This window comes from Vipera ursinii (assembly GCF_947247035.1).
Source record: "Vipera ursinii genome assembly, chromosome: 15".
Lineage (NCBI taxonomy): Eukaryota > Metazoa > Chordata > Lepidosauria > Squamata > Viperidae > Vipera > Vipera ursinii.
Window position 1 is genome coordinate 2068504 of NC_139528.1, and position 25467 is coordinate 2093970.

The 25467-nt window shown below is 47.6% G+C and overlaps 2 protein-coding genes across 3 annotated transcripts in view; one reads left to right on the top strand and one right to left on the bottom strand.

Moving 5' to 3' along the window:
• Positions 1–24695, top strand: part of DCST2 (DC-STAMP domain containing 2) — a gene marked incomplete at its 5' end in the record, with an annotated part of 28073 nt that extends 3378 nt beyond the window's left edge. The window contains 14 exons of the mRNA XM_083374557.1: positions 15528–15698; positions 16175–16276; positions 16423–16617; positions 17416–17481; positions 17741–17954; positions 18485–18642; positions 19236–19400; positions 20005–20172; positions 20965–21065; positions 21296–21426; positions 22365–22492; positions 22869–22962; positions 23152–23433; positions 24114–24695. Of these exons, the coding sequence (XP_083230683.1) occupies positions 15528–15698; positions 16175–16276; positions 16423–16617; positions 17416–17481; positions 17741–17954; positions 18485–18642; positions 19236–19400; positions 20005–20172; positions 20965–21065; positions 21296–21426; positions 22365–22492; positions 22869–22962; positions 23152–23433; positions 24114–24246 (2108 nt within the window). The 3' untranslated portion in view covers positions 24247–24695. The remainder of the gene's footprint in view (positions 1–15527; positions 15699–16174; positions 16277–16422; positions 16618–17415; positions 17482–17740; positions 17955–18484; positions 18643–19235; positions 19401–20004; positions 20173–20964; positions 21066–21295; positions 21427–22364; positions 22493–22868; positions 22963–23151; positions 23434–24113) is intronic.
• Positions 2526–11170, bottom strand: SHE (Src homology 2 domain containing E). Of its 2 annotated transcripts, none has more exons than XM_083374510.1 (6): positions 10297–11170; positions 9203–9329; positions 7733–7987; positions 7056–7230; positions 6392–6511; positions 2526–4766 (listed from the first exon to the last, which is right to left on the bottom strand). In XM_083374510.1, the coding sequence occupies exons 1-6, from the start codon at positions 10780–10782 to the stop codon at positions 4574–4576; spliced, it is 1356 nt and encodes a 451-aa protein (XP_083230636.1). In that variant the 5' UTR covers positions 10783–11170; the 3' UTR covers positions 2526–4573. The 2 variants fall into 2 exon arrangements, with proteins under 2 accessions (XP_083230636.1, XP_083230635.1); XM_083374509.1 differs by having other exon boundaries at positions 10291–11170.
• Positions 24696–25467: the final 772 nt, after the last annotated feature.

A 25467-nucleotide genomic window follows, 5' to 3' on the forward strand; every position in this document is an offset into this window, starting at 1 on the left:
AGAAACAAATCTTCCTTGGCTGTTTTTTTGGGTGTGTGTGTGTGTGTGTGTGTGTGTGTCTTAAACCCCTATGTTTAAGGGGAGGGAACATCCAGTTGAAATGTTAAAAGAGACTGAGCGTTGATTGACACTCTAAAATTGGGTCTGATTGGCAAGTCCTGTTTCAGAGTTGGGGATGCAATTTTGGATATTGGGGGGGGCGCGAATTCTTCTTCCATTCCTCTCCCTCCCCTTTCCAAAATCACCAAATTGTCACTTAATACTGTAGAATAGAATAGAATAGAATAGAAGAATAGAATAGAATAGAATAGAATAGAATAGAATAGAATAGAATAGAATAGAATAGAATAGAATAGAATAGAATAGAATAGAATAGAATAGAATAGAATAGAATAATAGAATAAATAGAATAGAATAGAATAGAATAATAGAATAAATAGAATAGAATAGAATAGAATAGAATAAATAGAATAGAATAGAATAGAATAGAATAGAATAGAATAGAATAGAATAGAATAGAATAGAATAAGAAATAGAGAATAGAATAGAATAGAATAGAATAGAATAGAATAGAATAAGAAATAGAGAATAGAATAGAATAGAATAGAATAAATAGAATAGAATAGAATAGAATAGAATAGAATAATAGAATAAATAGAATAGAATAGAATAATAGAATAAATAGAATAGAATAGAATAGAATAGAAAAGAAAAGAAAAGAATCCAAATCCAACTTGCAAAAGCTATAAAGGAAAAAGAAGAACAATCCCACAATGCTGAGAACTTTTCTATGCCAGGGACCTCTGGGAAATTAAAGCAGTGGCAAAATTTCTCTTTTTAGCAGTAGTTGCAATAAGTTACAGCCTTCCCACCTCAGCAGAGAGTGGGGATTCCTTCATTTTTCTGTTATTTCTCTCCGGGTTAAAAATGTCGAGTTTAGCATTCAACGTTGTTAGAGAAAAATGATCTTTTTTTTTTAAACCCAAGACCGTCAAATAGTTCAAAATCAAATCTCTAGAATTCTTGGCGTTGGGACCTCTCTCCCTAAATGGCCATAGCCCTCAGATTTTGTCTGCTTTTTCAAAAGAACTTATGGCAGTTTTGAGCCCACTTGGTAAGGAAAATAACCTGGTTTAATTTTTTTAAAAAAAATCTCTCTCTCTTTTTTTGGCTCTCGGTTATAACTCTGGGGTTGCATCGGAAGATTTTGAGCCTCAGGTTTGTCTCTCGCCACCGGAAAACCACTGTCAAGATGGTATCAGATTTTTGGTTTTAGCTGAGACTTTTATTATTTTTTTTGTAAAGCGAAACCAGGAATGTAGCATACCCTGTGAATCTTTTTGAGTCATTTCCATTCAAGCAGGGGAAAAAAATCTACATTTCAGAGGGGGGGGGGGGAGAAAGGGGAATCCCTTCGCTTGCCACCCAACGAGCAAAATGGCGGCAAGGAAGTTGCTTTTGAATTGGGCAGCTGAAGGTCACCCCAAATCCTACTCGGCCCTTGAGCAAGGGAGAGGGTTCGTCTAGATGGCCTCAAAGGTCCCCAAACGAGCATTCATTTTGTGAGTTTTACAGTTTTGGGGGATTCTCCTTTGTCTCAGTCACCACGGTAGTGACCCCCCCCCGTGGTGGTTTGTTTTGCCTCTGGTTTCCTGCCTAAACCGGGTTTCAGAGTTCGTTCCCTCGTTCCTTCCTCTCTGCAAGGGACCAGACGCCTGTTGACTTCCCCCATCGTGTTGCAATTCTTAACTTCCCCCAAGTTCTCGTTTGTGACATTTCTGACAAAGACACACACACACACACACACACACAAACAACACCAGAGCCAGACAGTTGGCAGTGTCCTACTCAAAAAGCAGAAAATGCAAACGAGAGGGGAAAAATTAAAAACGAAAGAGAAGGGAAGAGGAAGGAAGGGTTTCACAATTTTATTTTTTAATTGTGGGGAGGTTTCTAAAGCCTGTGTTGATTCCATCGGTCCTGACCCTTTCCAAGTGTGAGGTTTGTGTAGAGATTTATTATTATTATTATTATTATTATTTAAAAGTACAAGCGAGGAATTTCTTACAAATTCCCACGTTTCACTGAATTTAAGAAGGAAACTGATTTATTTTTATTTTATAAAACTGCTGTTCCTCTTGGCAAACCATCGGGACAGGGGTGTAAAGTCAAAACACTTAGGGGGTGGAAAAAAAAAATACCAACCTTTGTTTTAATCACAAAATGACATTTATTCAGCACGTTTATAGATCCAATAGGATTCTCATGCTAGATGCATTCTACAATTGGGCCACAAGAGGGCAGCAGTGCTCTATTTTTAAAGACTTGTCTCCCTTTTTTTTCTGCTCAATTCTGGTCTAAAAAAAAGATAAACTGATAGCAGAATGTTCTGTTTTTATAATCTCCAATATACAAATATTTATTAATTTTTTAAAAAAAATCTGTTATTCCTGTTTTGGGCTGAAAACCTAGTTTGCAAATATTTCTCTTTTCAATGGGGAATTTTGGAGATTTAGAAATTTAGTCTCTTAAAGATTGGGTGGATGGAATAATTTTACTTTGTATTTGAAGATTTATTTATTTTTTAATTTTCCTATTCTCCTCTCCCCTCTCCTTATTCCTTCCTCCCTCCCTTTTATTTTTCTTTCTTCCTCTCTCCCTTCCTTCTTCTTTCTTCCCTCCTCCCGTCTTTTCTTTCTTTCTTTCTTTCCCTCTTTCTTTCTCTTCTCTCTCTTTCTCCCTGAATCCCACACTCTTTCAAAATAGCCTTTCATCAAATTTCACAGCACAGCCATCCGTTTTTGGGTGTCCTCAAGACTGTGCCCACCAACAGATCCATACTGCAAACTGACCCAGCCTGGAGGGGAGATGGGATGTGTATGCATGCAGGTGTTTTCCCCAAAGGCCCTGGGGACCCACCAGAGGCATTCTCATATATCGTTGCATCAATTAAACTGTGATTCAGAGTTTGCAGCCAAAACACACACACACACAAACACACCCAGCCAAGTTCAGTCTACAGAGAAAGCCAGTCTGGAGTCCTTTGGTGCTCACCATTGGCGCCACCAGCTTTGTCAAAAAAGCAATGTCAAAAAAGCAATGTTTTGTGTTTTTTTTTTTTAAGTTTGGGCGGGAAGGAAATCGAAACAATGCTGGGATTTGTTCCTGGCAGGAGAGGAAACTGGATGGGTGGGTGCCCAGAGGAAGGGGGCTGATCCCTTTTTCAGATTGACTCAAATCTACTTTTAGCCGAAGCCACGAAGCAGCCAGCAAACTAATCTCAGAAAGAAAAAAAAGAAAGAAAGAAAGAAAGAAAGAAAGAAAGAAAGAAAGAAAGAAAGAAAGAGAGACTTGTTTGAAAGGGTGATTTTTTTCCCCCTTGCGCTTTTAAACCAAGATGCAACCAGGATAGGTTGTGGCAGACTGGTTAACATCCGTGTTTCTTAAAGGGGAGGGGGGAGAACCCAAGTCCCTCTCAGGGGGTCCCTGAAATCAAGATGAGGTGAGGCTGGAAATCTACATTTCTGTTTTCTGCGTCTGGCCCTTGAAACCTCAAGCGACTCTGCTTTTAACGAGGATGAGAGACCACCAGGAGATCTCAAGAGAAAATATTGGGGGAAGCACTTCTGAATGGTCGCTCGGAAAGGGGGCCGTGAAGGTCCCCAGGGAGTAACTCTGATTTTGCCACAATTGTTAAGGGAGTCACATGGTCCTTAAGCAAATCCTGCTTCCCCCGTTTATTTTGCGTGTCAAAAACTGGCTGGGAATGATAGTTACATGATCTCAAGATGCCCCGACTATCATAAGTACCCGACAGTGGCCAAGGGCACAAATTTTGATCATATGACCCTGCTCATAAGACGCTGCGACCGTCGTAAATGTGAGTCAGTTGTCAACCGTCCGGATGTAAATCAGGTGGCTCCTAAGTCCCTTTTTTCCCAGTGCTGTTGTAACTCCAAACGGCCATGAAGCAAACCGTCATAAGTCGGGGACACCCCACCCCCCCGTAGTATAAAAAGAAACCAGAAGTCTTTGAGCATTTTTATTTGACTTTTGGAGAAGCGGCGAAGAGACCAGCCTCTCTGCCGGATCCTATGAAAAACCGTTTCAGGAAAAATAAAAAAAATAAAAAATCAAATCGAAACCTCCCAGTTCAGCCTACTAGGCAAATCCACTTGGCCCTTAATGGTGGGGACTGGGAGTCACTGGGATTCTCCAAACTCCACCGGCTTTCTTCTCAATAGTAGCTCGTTCGGGAAAACTCGGAGAATCTGGCTCAAGTTGAGCAGCTGCCAATCAAGGCTGCATTTCCAGCCCCATCCACTCCCGTCAATTCGGCCTCCAGCAAAGGGGGGGGGCTGCCCCCCATGCTCTGTGCCCACTCCCAAATTTAGTCATCTTTCAGGATGGGAAAAGTCCTAATCCAATCACACTGGGACGCGCGGGAATAAATTTGCTGGAGAACGAAGAAAAGTCTCCAGGCGAAGCGAAGTTTGCTGAAGTCTCTGTCTGCTTTCCCGCCGCATTTCCCCAGTTGGCCCAGCCGTTCCCAAACTGGTCTGAAATGGGATCTTTAGGGAATCTTGGTGGGAATAGGGACCGGGAAACGTAGAGTCATGTGCTCTGCCCCTTTGAAGGGCAGCTTTTCGGTGGAATAGTAGCCCACCACTTCGGGGATGGTGTCAAAGGGGGCGCCCGCTTGGTCCAGGGTGTATTTGTGATCCTTCGTTTGGGCCACGATGATGTGGACGTAACCTTGGCTTGTCCTGTGGGGGTGGAGGGGGCAGGGTTGGAAAGAGAGGCCAAAATAGAAGAATATTAGTGAAAATGACCCTGTGGGAGACGGATGGTTTGGTTTCCTTATTAAAGACCCTGGAGGTTTAAAAGAAGAGATTGAACTTTATAAGGTTGGCGGCCTGAGCAGGGGGGGGTTGGCCTAGATGACCTCCGAGGTCCCTTCCGACTCTGTGATTCTGTATTCTGAGCAGGGGTCTGGACTAGATGACCTCCGAGGTCCCTCCCAACTCTCTTATTCTCTAGTTCTGTTATTCTATTGTTCCGCTATTCCGTGGTTATTCTGTTTTTTTCCTGTTATCAACCCCTTTCAAATTATATTTTGGGGGTGCTTTTTGAACGGGGGGGGACACACTCCCATTTAAGAATTCCGCATCTTCTCCCTTCTCCAACTTTGCCTGATTGACCACCAAATCCTGCTCCTCAACCAATACCGGAAGAATTCCTTCCAATTCTCCAGTTTTGGGGGTCTGAAGAGACAACTAGACAGACTTTTGGCCTCAGTTTGGGCGATTTTGAATCCTGCCCAACGGGGGGGGCTCGCTTCTTGGTTGGACAAACACCCCCCACACACACATACACACCAGACGCCTGGCAGGACATGGCGGGTTGTGTTAAACGTGGGGTCAAGGAAAGCTGGAAGGGGCACCTTAAATCCTCTCCTTTGAAAGCCCAATTTCAACGGGATATTTTTCAATCCCCTTTCAATCCCCACCTATCCAAAGGGGAGAATCAGAAGCGGGCAAACTGTTTTTCTACGGACAGCCCCCCCCCCCACAGCCGCCTTTTCCACTAGCTGAGCTCCCGATTCTCCCCTCTCACACACAAACACACACAAGCACACAAACGTCCTCTCTTTCTTTCCTTGGTTTGTTTCAAAATTCAGCATCCTGAGGAAGGAAGCTCGGTCGCACCCAGCCCCGGCTTTGGAGCCAGACACAGGGAGAAAAAGTCCGGATTGAAAAGGAAAAAAAAGCAAAAAAAAGCAAAGGGTTTGGAAGCGGCAAGGCGGGCAGGCAGCCCTCGACTTACGACGGCCACCCAGATTTCCGTTGCTAAGTGAGACTTTCGTTCAGTGAATTTTGCTTCGTTTTACAACCTTTCTGGCCGCAAAGGAAATCCGTGCAGATGTTACCGAACCCCAAAGCTCTCTGTTGCTTAAGCGAGACGGTTGTTAAATGGGTTCTGCCCGGCTTTACGACCCCTCTTTTCCGTGCTTGTTAAGTGAATCGCTACAGTTGGACTGTAGACTGTGCCGGCGGGTTGGACTAGATGACCTCCAAGGTCCCTTCCAGCTCTCTTCTGACGGATTGAAGTTGTTGCCTAAGGGAATCTGGCTTCGCCCATTGGGTTTGCGGGTCAGAAGGTCGCAAAAGGGGGATTGTGGGACCCCCGGGGAGGGGGACGCCGCAACCATCGCAAGTACACGTCAGTTGACCCCGGAGGAGGCTGCAACGGCGGTGAAGTGTGACAAACAGTCTTTTTTCATTGCCGTTGTAGCTGTGGTCACTAGATGGACCGTTGTAAGTCGAGGACTACCTGTAGCACAATTTGGCCCCGGGGTCTGGACCCGGCTCCTGAGCTTTCGGACACTCACTTGAGGGCGATGGAGTACTTGGTGGGGCCCAGCTCGCTGGTGCGGACCAGATAGCCCGCCTCCGGACATGGCTGCAGCCGGCTCTCCGCCTCGGCCCGAGTGATGGAGCCGTGAAACCACCTGTGAGGAAGGAGGGGCAAAAACATGGTTTCCCAGGAGGTCCACCTTCTCCCGCGGGAGGCAATTCCCAGAATCCTCAGCAAAGGCTCTGCTGGCTGGGGGATTCTGGGAGTGGAAGTCCTCCCCTCTTAAAGCAGGCTGGCTGGGGAATTCTGGGAGTTGAATTCTCCCCTCTTAAAGCAGGCTGGCTAGGGGATTCTGGGAGTTGAAGTCCACCCCTCAATCACGTCATAACCTGAGGACTTCCTATATTTCTAAGGCCACCAAAGCAAACTATTTTAGAATAAAGAAAAGTAATGTCTATTTCCGAGGTGGAGTTTGTCCTCCTTAGAAACCACGGAGGTCCCATCGAACTGGAAGCCTCCAAACCCAGTTTACTCCTTCCTTGGGGGCCCAGCCAAACCTCTTCCCTTCTTAAGAGAGAATTCCAGCCTCATGAGGACTAGCAGCTTGTCTCCAAAGGGAGATGGGTATAGAAGGAACCTCGAGGGCACAAATAGGTAAGATTTGGGATGGATGCCAGGCCAGATCCCAGGAGGCTTACGGTTGTTTCTCCAAGACGAGGGCAGAATCCACCCGCTCTGCGTCCAGACCCAGTTCGATCCCCGGGGAAGACTTAACCATCATTGACGGCCAGTTTTTCGGGCAAGGTTGGTGCTGGGGTGGCGAGACGACCATCTCAGCGGCGGTCAGAAGTTTCTCCGAACCCTCAAACTGCACTGGAAAAATAGAGAGAGGAAGGAGAAGCAAAGGTTGTGAAAAGGGGGATTTCCCCCAAATATCTTCACCACTGGCCAAAATTGGCCATCCTCCTCCGCAAACAAGCCGAGATGGGTTGTTGACTCAGGGTGGGAACAAGCCAAGATGCTCAAATCGGACACTGATATATGCAGAGACGCGAAGGCGGTTGAGGTCCCAAGCACGTTGCCGAATGCAAAACTGACCACTGAAACGAGGGCAAATTATTTTTTTTGCAAATTTAAATTGCATCTAAACCAGGATTTAAAGGAATTGCCCAAGGTTGCGTCCTTCCAAATTTACCTTTCTTACTTTTCTCTCTCTCTCTCTCTCTCTCTCTCTCTCTCTCTCTCTCTCTCTCTCTCTTTTTTGAACCGGTCCTCTGTAGGGAAATCTCCGCTAAACAAATCAGTATTTCTTTTTTTTTTTTTAATGCGAAACGATCCTCCACGTCCCGTTTTTTTGCAGCCCGCTTTTTCCTACCTGAGAGAACTTTAACAATCTGGTCTTTCTTCCATTCCCAGGGCTGCTCGTATTCGGCCGGCGGCCGTTCGTCGCTCGGAGGGAGGCGCGTCTCGAACTTGGAGCCCGTTTCTGCCGGCTCGTAAGGGGTGTCGTAAAGCTGCAGGGGTTTCGAGGCTGGGACTTTGACCCCCGCATCTCCCTTGGCTGCTGGTTCGTCCAGAAGCAGGACAGCTTTCCCCACACAAGGATCTTTGGACCCCCGTCGGCGAATTTCTGCAAGGGAGGGCAGAGGCCGTGTGAACCCAGCAGTGGAAGTAAGGCCTTGTTTATGGGTGTATTTTTGTTTTTGTCATTTAATATAAGTGGATGAAAATGTTAAAATGCAGGCAGGAAGGAAAGACAAAGCAAGGAAGGAAGGAAGGAAGGAAGGAAGGAAGGAAGGAAGGAAGGAAACGAACAGAAAGGGGATAGATAGATGATATATAGATAAGCAGACATGGGAGGAAGGAAGGAAGGAAGGAAGGAAGGAAGGAAGGAAGGAAGGAAGGAAGGATAAAGCAATTCTGATATTTTTACAGCAGTAGTAAGCAAATGTATAAATTAACCTCTTATTTTATATGGCTAATTGCATTTGTTTTTCAAATCACCCAAACCGTAAACAATAAGTTCACTTTTTTCATGTTCCATGCAAAACACAAACCAAACCCCCACAAAGTGTTTCTAGTCCTCATTAAACCTAGCTCACGCCTTTCCTCCGATCGAAGCCCTTCCCAGCTGGCCCCTTCTTTATTTCTGTGGACATTTCTTCCGTTAAAGAAAAAGCAAAAAGAAGGGCCCTTTGCAAAAAAAACAAAACAAACCAAGAACACTCTGCGCAGGTTCAGAAACCCCCATTACATACAACCGGGCCCATTTGCCAGGAGGACTCAAAGACCCGAGGCTTAGCAGGAGCACAAATTGCTGGGAATTTTAGGACTGGAGACCAATTCCCCCATTGCTCTCGCCCCATCCCTGTCCCCAGCCGACAATGCCCTGTTTTATTCCAACTTCCGGCGCTAAAATTTCCTGTTTTTCTGCACGGCTGTATCGGCTGTGGGTGGGGAGTCTGCTTATACCAGGCAAATATCCAGCTTGTTGCTGGCCGGTCCAGTTTTGTGTTAAATTTGTATTGTTGCAGCTTTTCAATGCCGCAGCAGGTTGCGAACTAAATTAGACTTCTGATAATCCGGAAAATTACAGAATAACAGAATTACATAGCTGGAAGGGCCCTTGGAGGTCTTCTAGTCCAACCCGCTGCTATTCTACAGTCCAAACGTAGCGATTCACTTAACAGCCATGGCAAGGGATGTCTTAAAGTAGGGCAAAACTCATTTAACAACTGTCTCGCTTAGCAACAGAGGTTTTGGGCTCAGCTGTGGTCGTAAGTTGAGGACTGTAAGGGGCAGAGTTGAAAAGCAACCTGTTTCTTCCCAGACAAACCGTGATTACCGGTTATCATCTGTTGCGCGTCGTAAGGCTCCATGTAGCCGTCGTTCTCTTCCAATCGTTCAGCGTCTCGTTGTCCCTTGGTCTGTTTCGCGTCGTAGGGATCGGCGTAATCCTCCAAAATGATCACCTTCCGACGTTGCAAAATGATTTAAAAAAAATAAAACCGTCAATTTATAGCTTATATATATTAAAATTCTGTGGCACCCGTCTCTCCACTCAAGGCGACTTTTTATGATTTTACAAAATAGTAAAAAAAATTTTTTTTTTGTTGAATAGGATATATTAACATTAATGAAGAGTTGTAAGGAGTTTCTGTTTGAGGATCTATTCTACGGATTTAAACTCCCCCGAATTCTTAAAATATAAATCTTTGAACCCCGATCCTTCTCAGATCCTTTTCAGTCGATTCTTGCCATGTGCAAACTGTTTTCCTTTCTTCTTTCTTTCTTTCTTTCTTTCTTTCTTTCTTTCTTTCTTTCTTTCTTTCTTTCTTTCTTTCTTTCTTTCTCTTTCTTTCTTTCCCTCCTCCCTCTTTCTTTTTCTTTCTTTTTTCCCTCCCTTCCTTCCTTCCTCCCTCCCTCCCTCCCTCCCTTCCTTCCTTCCTTTCTTTCTTTCTTTCTTTCTTTCTTTCTTTCTTTCTTTCTTTCTTTTTCTTTCCTTCTCTCTCTCTCTCTCTCTCTCTCTTTTATTTCTCTTTTCCTTTCATCTGTCTGACTTTCTGTTTTTCTGCAATTTGGCTGAAGAAAATTGGAAAGAATCTCCAGATACCATAAAACCTGCTGAATCTTTTTTTTTTTTTTAAAAAAAAGTGGATTTTCTAAGATTTGCTCCATTTTTTCCCCCCAAACAGAAGACAAACTCAATTTTTAACACACACACACACACAAACCCAAAATTAACCGCTGGCAAAACTATTTGAAAAAGTGCATTTTTCTGACCTTCTCCTTCCAAACAGAATCCCCATTTAAAAAAAAAAACAAAAACAAAACTCCAGACAAACAGATGGCAAATGCAACAACCCCAGACTTCAAACCTACCCCCTCCCTTTAATCTTCCGCACCCCAGAAAGTGGCAAACCGTAATGGCACCTTCACCGTTTCTTGCTTGGGCTTCTCCGCTTCGGCTGGCGGAACCGGTTTAGGATTCGGAGCAGATCCTGAAAAGTTTTTCGCATTTTTCTCCTGAGCGTTGACTTTGATCAGACGGTTGATGTAGCCCCCACAGCTGGAGTTCCCTTTGGGGGCGGCCCAGCTGGGGTCTTCCGGAGGGGCCCCCTCTACCCTCGAATTCTTGCGCATTTTCCCCGCAGCGGCTTGCAAAAGGCCCTGGAGATTGTCCCGGGATAAACGGCTACTGCTGCCATCTTTCCCCGGTGCCAGCGGAGTTTTCGGACCCCCCAACTCGGTGGCTGAGTTCTTCCGGTTCTTCCCGGGCAGAGATGCCAGGCCGGCCTCGGGCGATCCTAAACTTTTTCGGGAGGCGCTACCCGGCTTGCTCGGATGATGCCCACCGCTGGGTTTGGGGCGCTCCGAGACGGTTTTGAGATTGGCAGGGAACTCCTTGAACCATTTGGCAGCCATGGTGCCCAGGCGAAGTTCAAGAAGGTCTGAAGAGCCCCCCCCAAAAAACTTTGCAAGCTTTCGGTGTGTGTGTGTGTGCCTGTGGAAGGGGGTCCACAGCAGGCTACCCTCCGGCACCCCAGCTGGGAAGCTGCACCCCGGTTGCACAGCGAGAAGGTGAAGTCCAGCAGCAGAAAGATACGCAAGGCATGCCCTGGAATCGGGACCCCAAGGAGACAGCTCCCCCCTTCAATAATGGGGTCTTTCCACACACCCCAGGACTGCCTGCCTTGGATGGACTACCGAAGGCAGCGACAAGCCCCCCCCAATGGCATCAGGCCCAAAGAAAACCTCTTTTCCAGTGCTTCATTTCCCTACTCCGAGGCGTACCCCAAATTTCACCAGTCCCACACCCACCCCCCAACCCGGGAGAGCAAATAAAAAATAATTTGCTGGATTTCCCCGGAGTTTGGGGGAAATGGAAGCTGCAATAGGGGGGGGGGGAAATCCACTAGCAGCAAAAATGGGGGGGGGAGTTTATCATTTAAAAATAGGGGGGACTGAAAAAAGAGAGAGATGAAAGGATCTTGGGGTGCAGAGTAGGGGGCTAGCCATAAATCGCACCCCGTTCTCCCAAGCCAATTTGGGTGGGTGAGTCCCTGATTTGGATGGGGGGGGCTTTTTTTCCCCCTGGTGGCAAGGGCAAAAAGAGAGGGGGGGTGATCAGGCCATCCCTCCCACGACCCGGGGTCTCCCCAAAGCAGAACAGACGGGAGAAGCGCTCTAAATTCGGGGGTGCCTCTCCCAGACGCCCCCCGCCCACCAAGCCTCTTTCCCCAGCCCAGGGATAGGAGAAGACCCCCCCTCCAGTTGCAATTTACTTGCCCTCCCCCCCACGCGCAATCCGGTGCGAGAGTTGGCTTCGCTTCGCGCAGCTTTGCCAGCCTTTCTCTGGCTCGGCCCGGGAGGAGGGAGGGAGGGAGGGGGCGGCCTCCCCCCGCCCAGATCCGGAGGGGGCGGCTTGGATGGGGCGGGGGCGCGCAGGGGCTGCAATAGACCCAAGCAGCCCGGCAGAAACGGAATAGAAGACTTTGCAAACTGATAAAAAACACTTGAGCTAAATTATTTTGATTTCCCCCCCCCAGGGATGAAATTAGATCCAAATATGTCAATGGTATTTGGCTACCCCCCTTTTGAAAAAAATGCAAGCTTTATCTAGAATGGGGAGGGGGTCAATAGAGGTTATATGGTAGAAAGGGGGGGGCCAGGAGGGAAATTCAAAAGGACTAGGAAGGGGGGGGGTCCTGGAAACCCACCCCCCCACTTAGGGGGCGCTGAAAATGAGCCAGTGGGGTTTTATGCTCCCTCTTCGGCGACGATTTTTCGGGGATTGCATTGAAAGCCGATTTCGGCTGCAGGGCTTCTGCCGGCCGCCAGGGAGCGGCAAAGCGTGGCTTTTTTTCCCCGCAGCCCCCTGGTGGCCGAAGCCATAACACATCTACGAAGATGCATTACATATATATATATATAAAATATTTGCTAAAAAAAATGCACACACGTGTAGAGACGGGTGAACCCACATTTTTAATTATCTAATGCAGAAAGGCGTACACCCATGCATCTAATCCGGATCCACTCCGAATTAAAGGCTCTCCCGCCTCCCCATTAACAGTCAGAGGTGGGAGGGGGGAGAGGAGGAAAGGCGGGGCGGGATGCGCGTCGGCGCAAAAGCCGCGCTGCGCCTGGATCCTGGTGGGAGGTTTGCGTTTGTTTGCTCCGAATTCGCGCCTCTTTGTTCTTTCCTAGGTGAGCAATCCGGAGTGAGTCCCTTTTCTCCTTTGTAGACGCTCCTTTGCAACAGCGGTGCCTTCATCTCTGCTTTTTCAAATACCCCGAAATGCCCCAAACTTTTGGCCCCTAAAAAAACCAAATGCAAAGTAATAATAATAATAATAATAATAATAATAATAATAATAATAATAATAATAATAATAATAATAATAATAATAATAGCAACGGCGTTTTGGGGGAAGAAAAGCACAGATAGGGACAGTCCTCGCCCAGAGGTTGAAAAATTAATCCCAATTTTGCTGCTGCAGCGCGGTTAAATTCTCTACTGAAGCTACGCTTTCCTAACTACACTTCCCCTAAGGCACAGGACTACAATTCCCACCCTTCTGCTAAAATTTCTTAAGAGAGAATCGTGATCAATCTTAGTTGCTTCGATTAGACATTTCTCATTTTTATTTCCACCTGGGTGTATATTAAGTAGTATTAACTATTAAGATTTTTGAATGCTTGAGTACGGGGGTTGGACTAGATGACCTCCAAGGTCCCTCCCAACTCTGTTATTCTGTTCATAACTAAATTATCTAATATATATGGATAGTCCAGGTATGATATGCCATATGCTAAATAAATACCTAAATGTAAATATTTATGTTGTGTTTTGTATCTTAGATTTGTATCTTTAGATTTAAAAATATTTTATATTTACAGATATTTCTGTTGCAGCGTTTTGCGTGGGAGATTATTTGTATCTTAGGTTGTACTGTTTCGTAAATATTTTTAAAATATTTTGCTTTTTTCTTTCTGGTTGCGGTCTGTAAATGGAAAGGCAGAGGATGCTGTGTGTGATGTTTAATAATAACTAATATCATTTATTTATGATTAATGATAATAATATTGTAGTGGGTGGCGCCGTGAATCAGAGGTGGGTTTTATCCACTTCTAGAGTCCTTCCAAAGGATCTAGGATAAAATCCTGAGTCCAGCCCCGAGAAAAAACTTGGTAGGCCGAAATTCATCAGGTTGACTCCACAGGAAGTTAACTAAGGCTTTGGGTAAGAAAGAAAGCGAAGGTAGAAAAGGGGTGGAGCCTAGTGGCAAGCTAGCAGGTGATAGGAGGAGCCAAGGAGGGTTGTGGGTGGGGCTAAAAGCAGAGCTAAGAGAGACCTCCGGTGAGGGGCAGAGCCAGAACAAATATGGGCGGGGCTCAAGACCCCGAGAAAAACCAATCTAGCAAGCGGTAGGTGGAGTCAATGCAAAACAGAGGCAGATTAAGGGGTGGGGCTAGGGAGCCGATAGAACCTGACCTTAACTGGCATTCCCAACTGCCAATGACAACCTGGTTTTGCCAGGCGGCTAGGGAAACCGTCCTCTTCCCGCTGCTTTTGAGTCCTCACCCTTTCTTCAGCCCGTCTAGGTGGCCTCTGGGTGCCCCTCGGCTCCTTTCCAGAGCTTAACGGGGCCCTCAGCCAAGCCGCCATGAGCTTCTGGCCAACTCTCTTTCCCTCGTGGCTGAGAAAGGGGCGGAAGAAAGGAAAGAAGAAAAAAGGGGTCACGCGGGTTCAAGAGGACACTTTCGGCCGGGCTACGGTCCGTAGTCTGGGAGGCTTCAGCCTGGGGATGACCCTCTCGGCAGCTTACGGGGCCCTGGTCATTTTTGGCCAAGGCTACAGTATCTGGTACTGCCTGCTGTCCACCATCACCCTAGCCCTGGTCCTCGGCCTCGGCATGGCGTTTTCCTTCAAAGTCCGGGTGACCGTCCTGCTGATGCTGCCCCAGTTTTTTTCGAGTAAGTGCCCCTTGCACCTCAAGGCCCCCCTCCCCAAAAGAAACACAGGCTGTCCCCCACTTACGACCAGAACTGACCGGCAAACTTCCACTGCTAAGAGAGACGGTTGAATTTTGCCTCATTTTACCGCCTTTCTTGCCACCGTCACTAAGCGAGCCCCTCTAGTTGTTCAGTTAGCGACCCGGTTGTTAAGTGAATCTGCCTTCCCTCGCTGGCTTGGCTCGTCAGAAGGTGGCAAAAGGGGGAAATCACGGGACACCCCCCCCCGGGACGCTGCGACCATCGTCAATACGAGCCGGTTGCCAAGCCGTCCAAATTTTGATCCAGGGATCACCAGGATGCTGCAAGAGAGAAAAACGGTCCTAAGGTCGGTTTTTTTCAGTGCCGTCGTAACTTTGAATGGTCACTGAATGGACCGTTGTAAGGCGAGGACTACAACAGGACTGTAATGAAAAAGGAAAGACAAAAAAATCAAAGGTTTCTTTGCTGAAGGCCCAAGGCCCAAACGCTAACTTCCCAATCTGACGAGAATCCGGCATTGCGACTCTCAGAGTGACACCTTTGCGAGAAAGCAAGAAAATTTGGAGGCCGTATTGGGGTAGAAAGATGTCTGAAGGGGTCACAATAATGCCTTGCAGTCTGAGAGTTTGCCGAACCCCAGAATAAGACACTTGGGAGGGGGGGGTTGCCGATTGGTAGGAGGTGGTGTTCCCCATCCACTTTGAGTGGCTGTTTCAGGGGTCATGTAAGGTTGCAGGGGCCGCGGTGGCTCAGTGGGTTAAGACGCTGAGCTTGTCAATCAGAAGGTCGGCAGTTTGGCGGGTCGAATGCCGAGTGCCGCGTAGCAGAGTGAGCGCCTGTTACTCGTCCCAGCTTCTGCCAACCTAGCAGTTCGAAAGCACGTAAAAACGCAAGTAGAAAAATAGGGACCACTCCGGTGGGAAGGCAACGGCGTTCCGTGCACCTTTGGCGTCTAGTCATGCCGGCCACATGACCACGGAGACGTCCTCGGACAAGCGCTGGCTCTTCGGCTTTGAAATGGAGATGAGCACCGGCTCCTAGAGTCGGAAACGACTAGCACGCGTGTGCGGGGGAACCTTTACCTTTACCTTTTAAGGTTGCAGGGGGCAAATGTGAAACCAGCCTGGACTCAAGTCTGCAACGTTGTGCTTATTTCTCTCTTATGACAGAAGAGGGCAAGATGGTCCTCATACTCCTGGCGTTTGGAATGGCTATGGAAGGACCCTTTGCCAACATCATCCGGAATTTCAACCGGAGCGCTGACACAGTCTCGTGTGGGGCCGAGCTGGCCCTCAACCAGACGGCGGAAATGCTGCAGCGAGCTCGCGAACCTCTGATCAGTGAGAGAACCTGCACAGCTGAATGAATAGGATGTAAAATGCAGAATGCAGAGTGTGGAATAGAATGTAGAATGCAGAATAAAATGTAGAACGTAGACTATAGAAAGAATAAGAGAGTATAAAACTCCTGATCCGTGAGAGAACCTGCACCGCTGAATGAATAGGATGTAAAATGCAGAATGCAGAGTGTGGAATAGAATGTAGAACGTTAAATGCAGAATAAAATGTAGAATGTAGACTATAGAAGGAATGAAAGAGTATAGAATACAGAATGGAATATAGAATATAGAATTCCATTCCATTCTAGAATTGCTGGGAGCTAGGAACTCTACTGCAGAGAACGTAGCGTACGGGATGTGCAGATGTCCTGCAAACACCTCTTTTATGTCCCAGGAAGGAACTTGGCTTTGGACAGTGAGGTGTCCCAAGGTGAGGTGTCCCAAGGTGTCCCACCTGTCCCCCTCCCTCTCCCCTAGATGCCTTAAAGAAAATCAAGGATATCGCCAGGAAAGCCAAAGTGGTTGGAGACCGTGTCCGAAAACTTTTCCGGTCTGTCATGGATGCGGTGCGGCACGTCGGTGAGCGGGATTTCCAAAACCTTTCCGAGTGGCTGCGCTTCCTTTCGCCGTGGCGTGAAAAGTCCTCCCACGGGGCAAAGCCATCGGTGGTGGGCCAATCTTTCACTTAGCCGCACATCGATCCTGGGCTGTTTCCTGTCTGGCAGCTCACTGCATGCGCAACGTTTGGTACTTCCTTCTTCACATGGGTGACGTGTGCAACGAGGAGATGGGCAGGCCGTACCAGAAATGTGCCCGCATCTTCGACAACGCGAAGGACCAGTGTGAACGGGCCATCCCTTTCCTCTCCTTCCTCTGCCACGTCGTCCTCCTCTTCAAGTACCTCTGCGGATTGGCCAACAGTGAGCTCACTTCCTAGATTTGGGCTGTCTGTGATCAGAGAGGACGCAGGGGCCTCCCCAGAGATCTGAACCAAATTCTGGGTAGTCCTCGACTTGTGGCGAAGCAATCCGGGGCTGTTAAATGAGCCACCTCATCACCCTGCCCAATTTTACTAGCTGCAGAGGGAATGTTGGCTCCTCTTTGTTGCTCAGAGTTGAAATGGGGGTGTCCTTGGGGCTCTCTGAGCTGGGTGGTTTTCTTGCAGACGTTTCATGACCCAACTAGGTAACACCACCAGTGCTTGGAGGGATAGGGTTTATGGGGAGGAGGAGGAGATGTGGGGTCCTTGGTGCTCTGTGAGCACGGTGGTTTACCTGCATACGATTGATTACCCAACTAGGTAGCATCATCAGTGCTAGAAGGGAGTTATGGGAGGGGGAGGGGGGGGAGGGGGAGGAGGAGGAGGAGGAGGAGGAGAGCTGTGGGATCATTGGTGCTTCTTAGCATGGTGGATTTCTTGCCGACGTTTCATTACCAAACTAGGTAACATCATCAGTGCTACTAGCACTGCAAGAAAACAAGCATTAGTTCAGAGAGCACCAAGGATCCATAGTTCTCCTCCTCCTCCTCCTCCTCCTCCTCCTCCTCCTCCTCCTCCTCCTCCTCCTCCTCACGCTGATGACGTTACCTAATTTGGGTAATGAAACATCTGCAAGAAAACCACCAAGCTCAGGGAATTTTGGCTGTTCTCAAGTGATCTGCCTTCACCACATGGTACCAGCCACATTGCCCTCTGCTTCTTCTCATTCCTTCCGCAGTCCTTCTGGTTTTCTGCATCATTCCTGATTACATAGTGCCGTTTTTGCGTCGCAAGGTTGCAGAACGTAAGTCCAGAGGATCGTCCTCTCCCTTCCAATCTCAACATTCTCCCTCTTGTATGTATCCCCGCCCTCTTTAGGCCCCATCCACCCTTCTCACAGCCATTCCAGAGATTTTCCAAATTAACTGTCTCTCTCTCTCTCCCTCTTTCTTTCCTTCTCTCTCTCTCTCCTCTCTCTTTCTCTCTTTCTCTTTCTCCTTTTCTTTCTCTCTTTCTCCTCTCTCTCTTCTCACACGCCCCCCCTCCCTCTCTCCCACTCCAAGCTGTTGTGGCCATGCTCAATCGGGTGCGAGCCGAGTTCGAATTCAACATCACCACCATCCACCAGTACGAGGTGAACGTCAACGCCAGCAAGAAGCTGTCGCAGGTGGCCTTTGACATCATGGAGGAAGTGTCCGAGCGTCTGCAACCGGCGCGGGAAGCTGTGGGACTCTTTGGTTACATGTCTACGCTGGTCATGCTCTACATGTACCTCGGGTGAGCTGGGAAGGGGAAGAATGCAGAATAACAGAGTTGGAAGGGACCGTGGAGGTCTTCTAGTCCAACCCCCTGCTCAAGCAGGAGATCCTATCCCATTTCAGACAAATGGCTGTCCCTTCTTAAAAACTTCCAGTGGTGGAGCACCCACAACTTCTGGTGACAGGCTGTTCCACTGGTTAGTTGTTCTCACGGTCAGGAAGTTTCTCCTTAGTTCCAGGTTGCTTCTCTCCTTGATTAATTTCCATCCGTTACTTCTTGTCCTGCCTTCAGGGGCTTTGGAGAAGAGGTGGACCCCCCTCTTCTTTGGGGCAGCCCCTCAAATATAACAACACTGCTATCACGTCACCCTTGGTCCTTCCCCCCCCATTAAACTAGACATCCCCAATTCCTGCAAACATTCTTCATATGTTTTCGCCTCCAATCCTCTTATAGGATGTGCGGAGGGCCCCAGAGCTGAAGCAAGGGGGAATTTGACCTTGCTGATGGGGGTCTTCTTTCCCCCCACGAGGAATTATTAACTTCTCCAGGGCTCTCTTGTACCGAAAACATTATCTACACGAGGACAGCTTTGACAACATCTACCTCACCCAAGCCTTTCTCGAAATGGACGCCGTGCGGAGGAAGAACAAGCGCCCGTCCGTTCTGCCTTTATCGCCGAAGGAAAGCGCCAAATACATCCGGCCAAGTACGTGTGGTGTGATTGTGGTGGTGTCTCAGAAGGGTGGAGGTCGCAAACTACAGGTAGTCCTTGACTTGGGACCGCATCGCAGCCCAAAATATCTTTCCTGCCATGGTCTCGAAGGGAATCACCGCAAGTTGCGAGGTTAGTTAAGTCAATCTGGATTCCCCGTCCACTTTGCTTCTCAGAAGGTCGCAAAAGGGGATCACGTCACACCCACACACCCCTGGGACGCTGCGACCGTCATAAATGTGAGTCGGTGGCCGAGAGTCTGAATCTGACCGCGAGATGCTGCAACGGTCATCTGAAAAATAACCTTTAACCTTGACGACCGTTATCGTCGGGTTTTTTTTCTCTCCTCTGGGCACAATGGCGCACCTTAAAAATGAAATTTAGTTGCTTCCTCTCAAAGTGTACACCACCGACATGATGCACAATTAAAACGTGCTATTTAAGAGGCACCCTCCTTAGCGCCTTTTTCCCCGCTGCCGTTGTCACTAAACGAACTCTGTTGTAAGTCGAGGACGGCCTGTATTTGAAAGCCGAGGGGATCCGTTTAGCAAACAGCGAGGATGGTTTTTTTTGCGTTGTTTACGCAGCCTCCCTGGTGTTGCCGCGCAAGGAGCAGATTGCCTACGCTCTGGCCTTGGTCTCGATCTGTCGCCAGTTTATCTTGGTGATTTTGCTGATTGTGGCCGATTTCTTTGTCTACTGGCTGTTCGACTTGGTGCGCTACCATCTGGTGGGCGAAATCGTGGCTAGAGGTAAGGGGGAGGGGCTGGAGGAGGAGGAGGAGGAGGAAGGGCGTGGCGTGTTCTGGGCTTCATCAGGGTGCACGCTTCTGCCGTTTGGGCTCAGTGGCGGCTTTTTCTCTGCTCGGCCTACCTTGCAGGATTGTTGCAGGGAAGGAAAAGAGGGAGAGGAAGGGGAGGGTGAGAAAGGAAGGAAGGAAGGGGAGGGGAGAGGGAAGAAAGGAAATGGAGGGAGGAAGGAAGAGGAAAGCAAAGCGAAAGTGAAAGTAAGACGGGAAGGAGAGAGAGAAAGGGTTAAAGAGGAAGGGGATAGAGATGAAGGAAAAAGGGAAGGGGAGAGGAGAGGAAAGTGAAAGTGAAAGTAAGAGGAGGAGGGAGGGAGGAAGACAAGAGGAGAATGGGAGAGGAAGGAAGGAACAAGGGAAGGAAGGGAAAGGAAAGAAAGACAAAGGAAGAGGCAGGAAAGGAAAGGAAAGGAAATGGGATGAAAGGAAAGGAAAGGAAGACAAATAGGAAAAGACAGGGAAGGAAAGGTTGCCAAGAAAGCCCCCCCCCAAACTCTATGATCCCAAAAGCAGAAAGAGAGGCCACCCTACTTCCTTTTCTTTCTCTGCAGCTCCGGTGACGACCACTATCAGTGTGAACGGCTCCGGCTACACCAGTGAGCTCTACCGCGACTTGGTCTCTGCCTTTGACGTGCTTCAGGAGGGGAATATCAGCGTGGTGTCCCCAAAATGCCGTCTGCGCCCATCGGAGCCTGACTACGACGGTTACCTCGTGATCGGTAGCTGGACTTCAGGAACTCCTTCCGTTCCTGCTCCCCAAGGAAGAAACCCCGCCAGTTTCACTGAATTTCCTTCCCTGTCTTCAGTGAAACTGACCGGATCCTCTGCCTGTACTGGTTGTTTCCCCCAAGAATGACTTAGCAGGAGATTTTTTTATATATATATAAAGCAGAAAGTAGGGATGGGAAGAACGAGACTGCTATAAAAGAGAAGAGACTTTACAGATAGTCCTCGGCTTACCAAAGTTCATTTAGCGACTGTTCAAAGTTAGAACGGTCCTGAAAAAAAGGACGTAGGACTGTGTTTCCCACTGACGACCATTGCAGCATCCCGATGGTCACAGATGCTTGGCAACTGGTTCACATTTGTGACGATCGCAGAGTCCCGGGGTCACATAATCCCCATTTTGCAACCTTCTGACAACCAAAGTCAATGGGGGAAGCCGGTTTCACTTTACGACGGTGTTACTAACTTAACAACTCTGTGACAGACTTGGAAGCAAGGTGGGGAACGAAAGAGGGGGAAAAAATCCCTTACTCCATGCCAGCGTAAAGCCGGCTGATATTTGGCCAAATTATTTAAGATATTTTCCCTAACTTTTAGCCAAACTTCCTTTCTCCTTCCGTCTCTTGCTTCCAATTCGGTCCCAGCCCAAGCCTGTTTCCTCTGACATAATGACGACCACAGAATTATCAAGTTGGAAGGGCCCCTAGATGTCATCTATCCCAACCCCCTGCTCGAGGCAGAGAATGCGTGTTCACCCGTCTTTTTCATGTCTCCCTCTTCCCCAGGCCTCATGTACGGGATCTGCTTATTCAGTGCCATCTTTGGCACATACGTACAACGTATGCGGCGAGTTCTCTGCGCATGGTATTATCCTTCTCGGGAACGGGTGAGTTGTCCCCACTTCCGCCCTCTCCTGTGGCCTACCTCGCAACCAGGAAGGTGGTCTTTTATTTGGGGGCAAGCTAAAGACGTAGGGAAACTCACATTACATGTGGCTGCCGACTCTTCTGAGGCTAGCTGCAAGCCCACGCAACCGAGAGTTGCGTCACGTTGCCGTCTTTGCCACCGGCAATCTCTGAGGTTTGAAGGAAATGAAACTTCCTTCCCAAAATTTAGGAGCGGATCTGCTACCTCTACAATACGATTTTGACTCGAAGGACCAAGCTTATGAGCGCTGTGCTTAAGGCTGTGCGGCAAAACTCTGCGGATGAAGGCCACCGAAATATTTTACTCGTCTTGGCATCGAAGTAAGACATTTACCAGGGCAGTCATACACAATTCTGTAAAATGAATAAAGAATAGAATAGAAGAATAGAATAGAATAGAATAGAATAGAATAGAATAGAATAGAATAGAATAGAATAGAATAGAATAGAATAGAAAATATGGAATAGAATAGAATAGAATAGAATAGAATAATAGAATAGAATAGAATAGAATAATAGAATAGAATAGAATAGAATAGAATAGAATAGAAATAGAATTGAAATAGAATTAGAACAGAACAGAACAGAATAGAATAGAATAGAATAGAATAGAATAGAATAATAGAATAGAATAGAATAGAATAGAATAGAATAGAATAGAATAGAATAGAATAGAATAGAATAGGAGCTGGAAGGGGCCTTGGAGGTCTTCTAGTCCAGCCCGCTGCTCAAGCAGGAGAACCCGTACCATTTCAGACAAGTGGCTGTCTAGCCTCTTCTTAAAAAACTCCAAGGATGGAGCGCCCACGATTTCTGGTGGCCAGCTGTTCCTCTGGTTAATGGTCCTCACTGTCAGGACGTTTCTCCGTAATTCCAGGACACTTCTCTCTTTGATCAGCTTCCATCCGTTGTTTCTCGTCCTACTCTCTGGTGCTTTGGTGAATGACGTGACCCCCCAATTCTTTGGGGCAGCCCCTCAAATACTGGAATACCGCTACCCTTTTTCCAGTGTTGCTGTAAACTTTGAACGGTTCACTAAATGAACAGTCAAGGACTGTTGAAATTAAATGTGACGTTTTGCCCGTAGGACAGCCCAGAATGGCGAGACTCACACCATGGTAGTGGACAGAGGCCCGCACATCACAACTCGGCGAACAAACTCACACCGAAGGCACACAAGAAGCAAGGCTGAGCTGCTTTCTCCTCCCACGTCACACATTCACGCTCTCTCAAACACTCGTCCTTGCCCTCCGTTGCAGATTCCGCCTTTGTCGGTGGCTGGCCAAGAAGCTGGGGGTCCATGAAGCGTATTGCATGGGCTGCGGGAAAATCCAGAGAGGCGTGGACAGCGAGGACTTTGTGACGTGCATCACGCCAGCGTGTCGAGGTGTGGAAACAAATGAGCAAAGGGAGAACAACAGCGGTGGGGGGAAATGGAAGGAACCAGTCAATAACCAGCTGGTTTTCCAAGAGTTGGAAGGGACCCTGGAGGTCTTCTAGTCCAACCCCCTGCTCAGGCAGGGAACCCTAATGGTCAACGTGATCAGCCACAACCTTGTTGTAACTTCAAACAAGGCAGGCAATAAGCAAGGACTGCAGGCACACGCCTTGAATTTGGGTTTTTTAAAGGCCCTATGGACTACAGTCCCATTGGGTTGGGGATTATGGGTGCTGGGGCCTAGCAAGCATCTAGAGGGCCAGAAAGGGAGATGTGTGGGTGGATTCACATGTTACTTGTTGTTTTTTCCCCCTATCCTTGGCAGGGATCTACTGCCCTGAATGCTACAAGATCCTCAACAACACCTGCTCCATCTGTATGGCCCCCCTCACCTACCAGGGTGACATAGACGAGGAAATGTAAATGTCTGCAGTTACGGCAGTTGTTAAGTGAAACAGCCTTTCTCCTCCTCTCTGCAAACCCCTTTCCTTGCTAGCACTGGTGATGTTCCCTAGTTGGGTCACAAAACGTCTGCAAGGAAAGCCCTGAGCCCAGAGATCCCCCCGGGACCCCTCTGTAAAACACTTTCTTCTCAAACCCTCTTTTAGAGACTCGAGTGACGAAGAGGCGATGGTGCTCTGGACGAACGCGGTCCATGCGCTGCGTGGCGTCCCGGATGAGAAACGACAGAAGCAGCGCCGGTTGCTGAAGACACGGATCATGCGGGCGGTGACAGGAGAAGGCGGGTGCCGCGCGTTGCCTCCGGAGCTGGCGAGGAAAATCTTGGCACAATTGAAGGAGGAGGAGGAGGAAGAGGAGGGTAATGAAAGCCAGGAAGACTCATCCCCCAGCTCAGACGACGAGAGCAGTACGTCGAGTTCGGGCACAAGGTGAGAAGCGAACGCCACCATCGGCCGTTCCCACAATAGATCCAGAGAGGACCGCACTGCAGGGGTGGAAGGGTGAGGGAAACTGTCTCTCTCTCTGTACTGTACTGTCAAACAGCCAGAGGGTACAGCCAAGCTACATTGGTAGGGTTTCTGCATTGAATCTAGGTTTAATCTTTGCTGAATCGGTTTAATCATGGTTTATTGGTTGAATGGTGGCTTAATCCTGGAAAGAAGCCCCAGTGGCTGGCTGAGAAATTCTGGGAGTTGCAGTCCACCGGACGTAAGGTTGTCAAGTTTGGACACCCCTGAATTAGTACACAAACAGTGACTTACGAATGACCGGAGGTGTCAAACTTGCTGGGTCGGCCCCCAACAAGCCACATCGTGGCACGTGAAGATAAATCAGGAAAATATATTTACAAAAATTATTTTTAAAACGTGTGTTCTTTCCCCCTTGTTCCTTTTGAGTCAAGAAAAAAGCCAACATATTTGACGGACTTTTAAACTCCTTTTTTTTTTTTACAAGCCAGGGACTTTCTGGCAGGTGATGCTGTCCCACCGCAGGCGAGTTAAAAATAAATGTAAAAGAAAATACAAAACAAAAAGAAAATAAAGGAAAAATAACATAAAATAAAATAAAGATGCATGCGTGTTTCCTTCCCCCCACCCCTGCTTTTCAGCCATCTTGACTTCAGCTATCAAAACGAGGCCGAGATGAGCAGCGGTGAAGAATTAGAAGAAGTCAGAACTGAGCAACAATCTCCCTCCGATGAAATTGGAAACAGAATCCGGAAAAAATGTCTTTTTCCTTAAACCTCGTCTACGTAAAGAGAAGATATCTACCTGACAGCATTCAACGGAGCGATTCAACGAGACGAAATATGGAATTATTTTCACCCCCCCCCCACCACCACCACCCCAAAATCTTTTTACGTTCGTCAAAGATCTTTTAGAATTCAGACTTTTGGCAAAAAGACAGACGTCGTTGGAAAAACACAACAACAACAAACGCTTTCCGATCTGTTTTACAGCATGTAGATTTTTTGGTGGTCTCCCGTTCTTGGTACTGACTAGCCTCCAACTCGTTTTTACATTTAGAGTTCAGATGCGATGGCTTTCAGGATGGGTCCTTCAACCTCCCTGAAGTCACCCAAAGTCAAAAAGGAATTTTATAAATAGGACTGTAGGGCAGAAATCTAGCAGCTCAAGGAGAGATGGACCTTATGGTTGAAATTTTAGCAGCTCACAAAGAGTTGGACCACATGGTAGAAATCTAGCAGCTCAAGGAGAGTTGGACCACATGGTAGAAATCTAGCAGCTCAAGGAGAGATGGATCTTATGGTAGAAATCTAGCAGCTCAAGGAGAGATGGATCTTATGGTAGAAATCTAGCAGCTCAAGGAGAGTGGGACCATATGGTAGAAATCTAGCAGCTCAAGGAGAGATGGATCTTATGGTAGAAATCTAGCAGCTCAAGGAGAGTTGGACCACATGGTAGAAATTTAGCAGCTCAAGGAGAGATGGATCTTATGGTAGAAATCTAGCAGCTCAAGGAGAGTTGGACCACATGGTAGAAATCTAGCAGCTCAAGGAGAGATGCATCTTATGGTAGAAATCTAGCAGCTCAAGATTTACCTCAAACACAGCTGCACATTCACCATGCCTGTTTGTTTGTTTTTAAATCAACAATTTCCTTGAAGGTTGCGATCCGAAGGTGCCACGGAAAAAGCGAGCAAAAGATACACCGACACACAACCCCGTACGACAGTGCTTCCCTCCTCTCCATTTTATTATCAAGCCATCGGCACAGATCAAAAGTCCCCTTGAATTCCAGCACGCTAACAACAATAACAATAGTTTAAAAAAATAAAACCAAAAGCAGGAACGGTCTCCTTTTCCAAAACAGTCCAAGTAAATATGCTTATTTTTTCCCCCCCTCCCCCCTCCAACTAGCACTACCCCTGCCAGGTAGGGCACCGTAAGAGAGGGAGTGTTTACTCGAAAAATCTTCCAACGCGTGGAAATTAAAACAGGA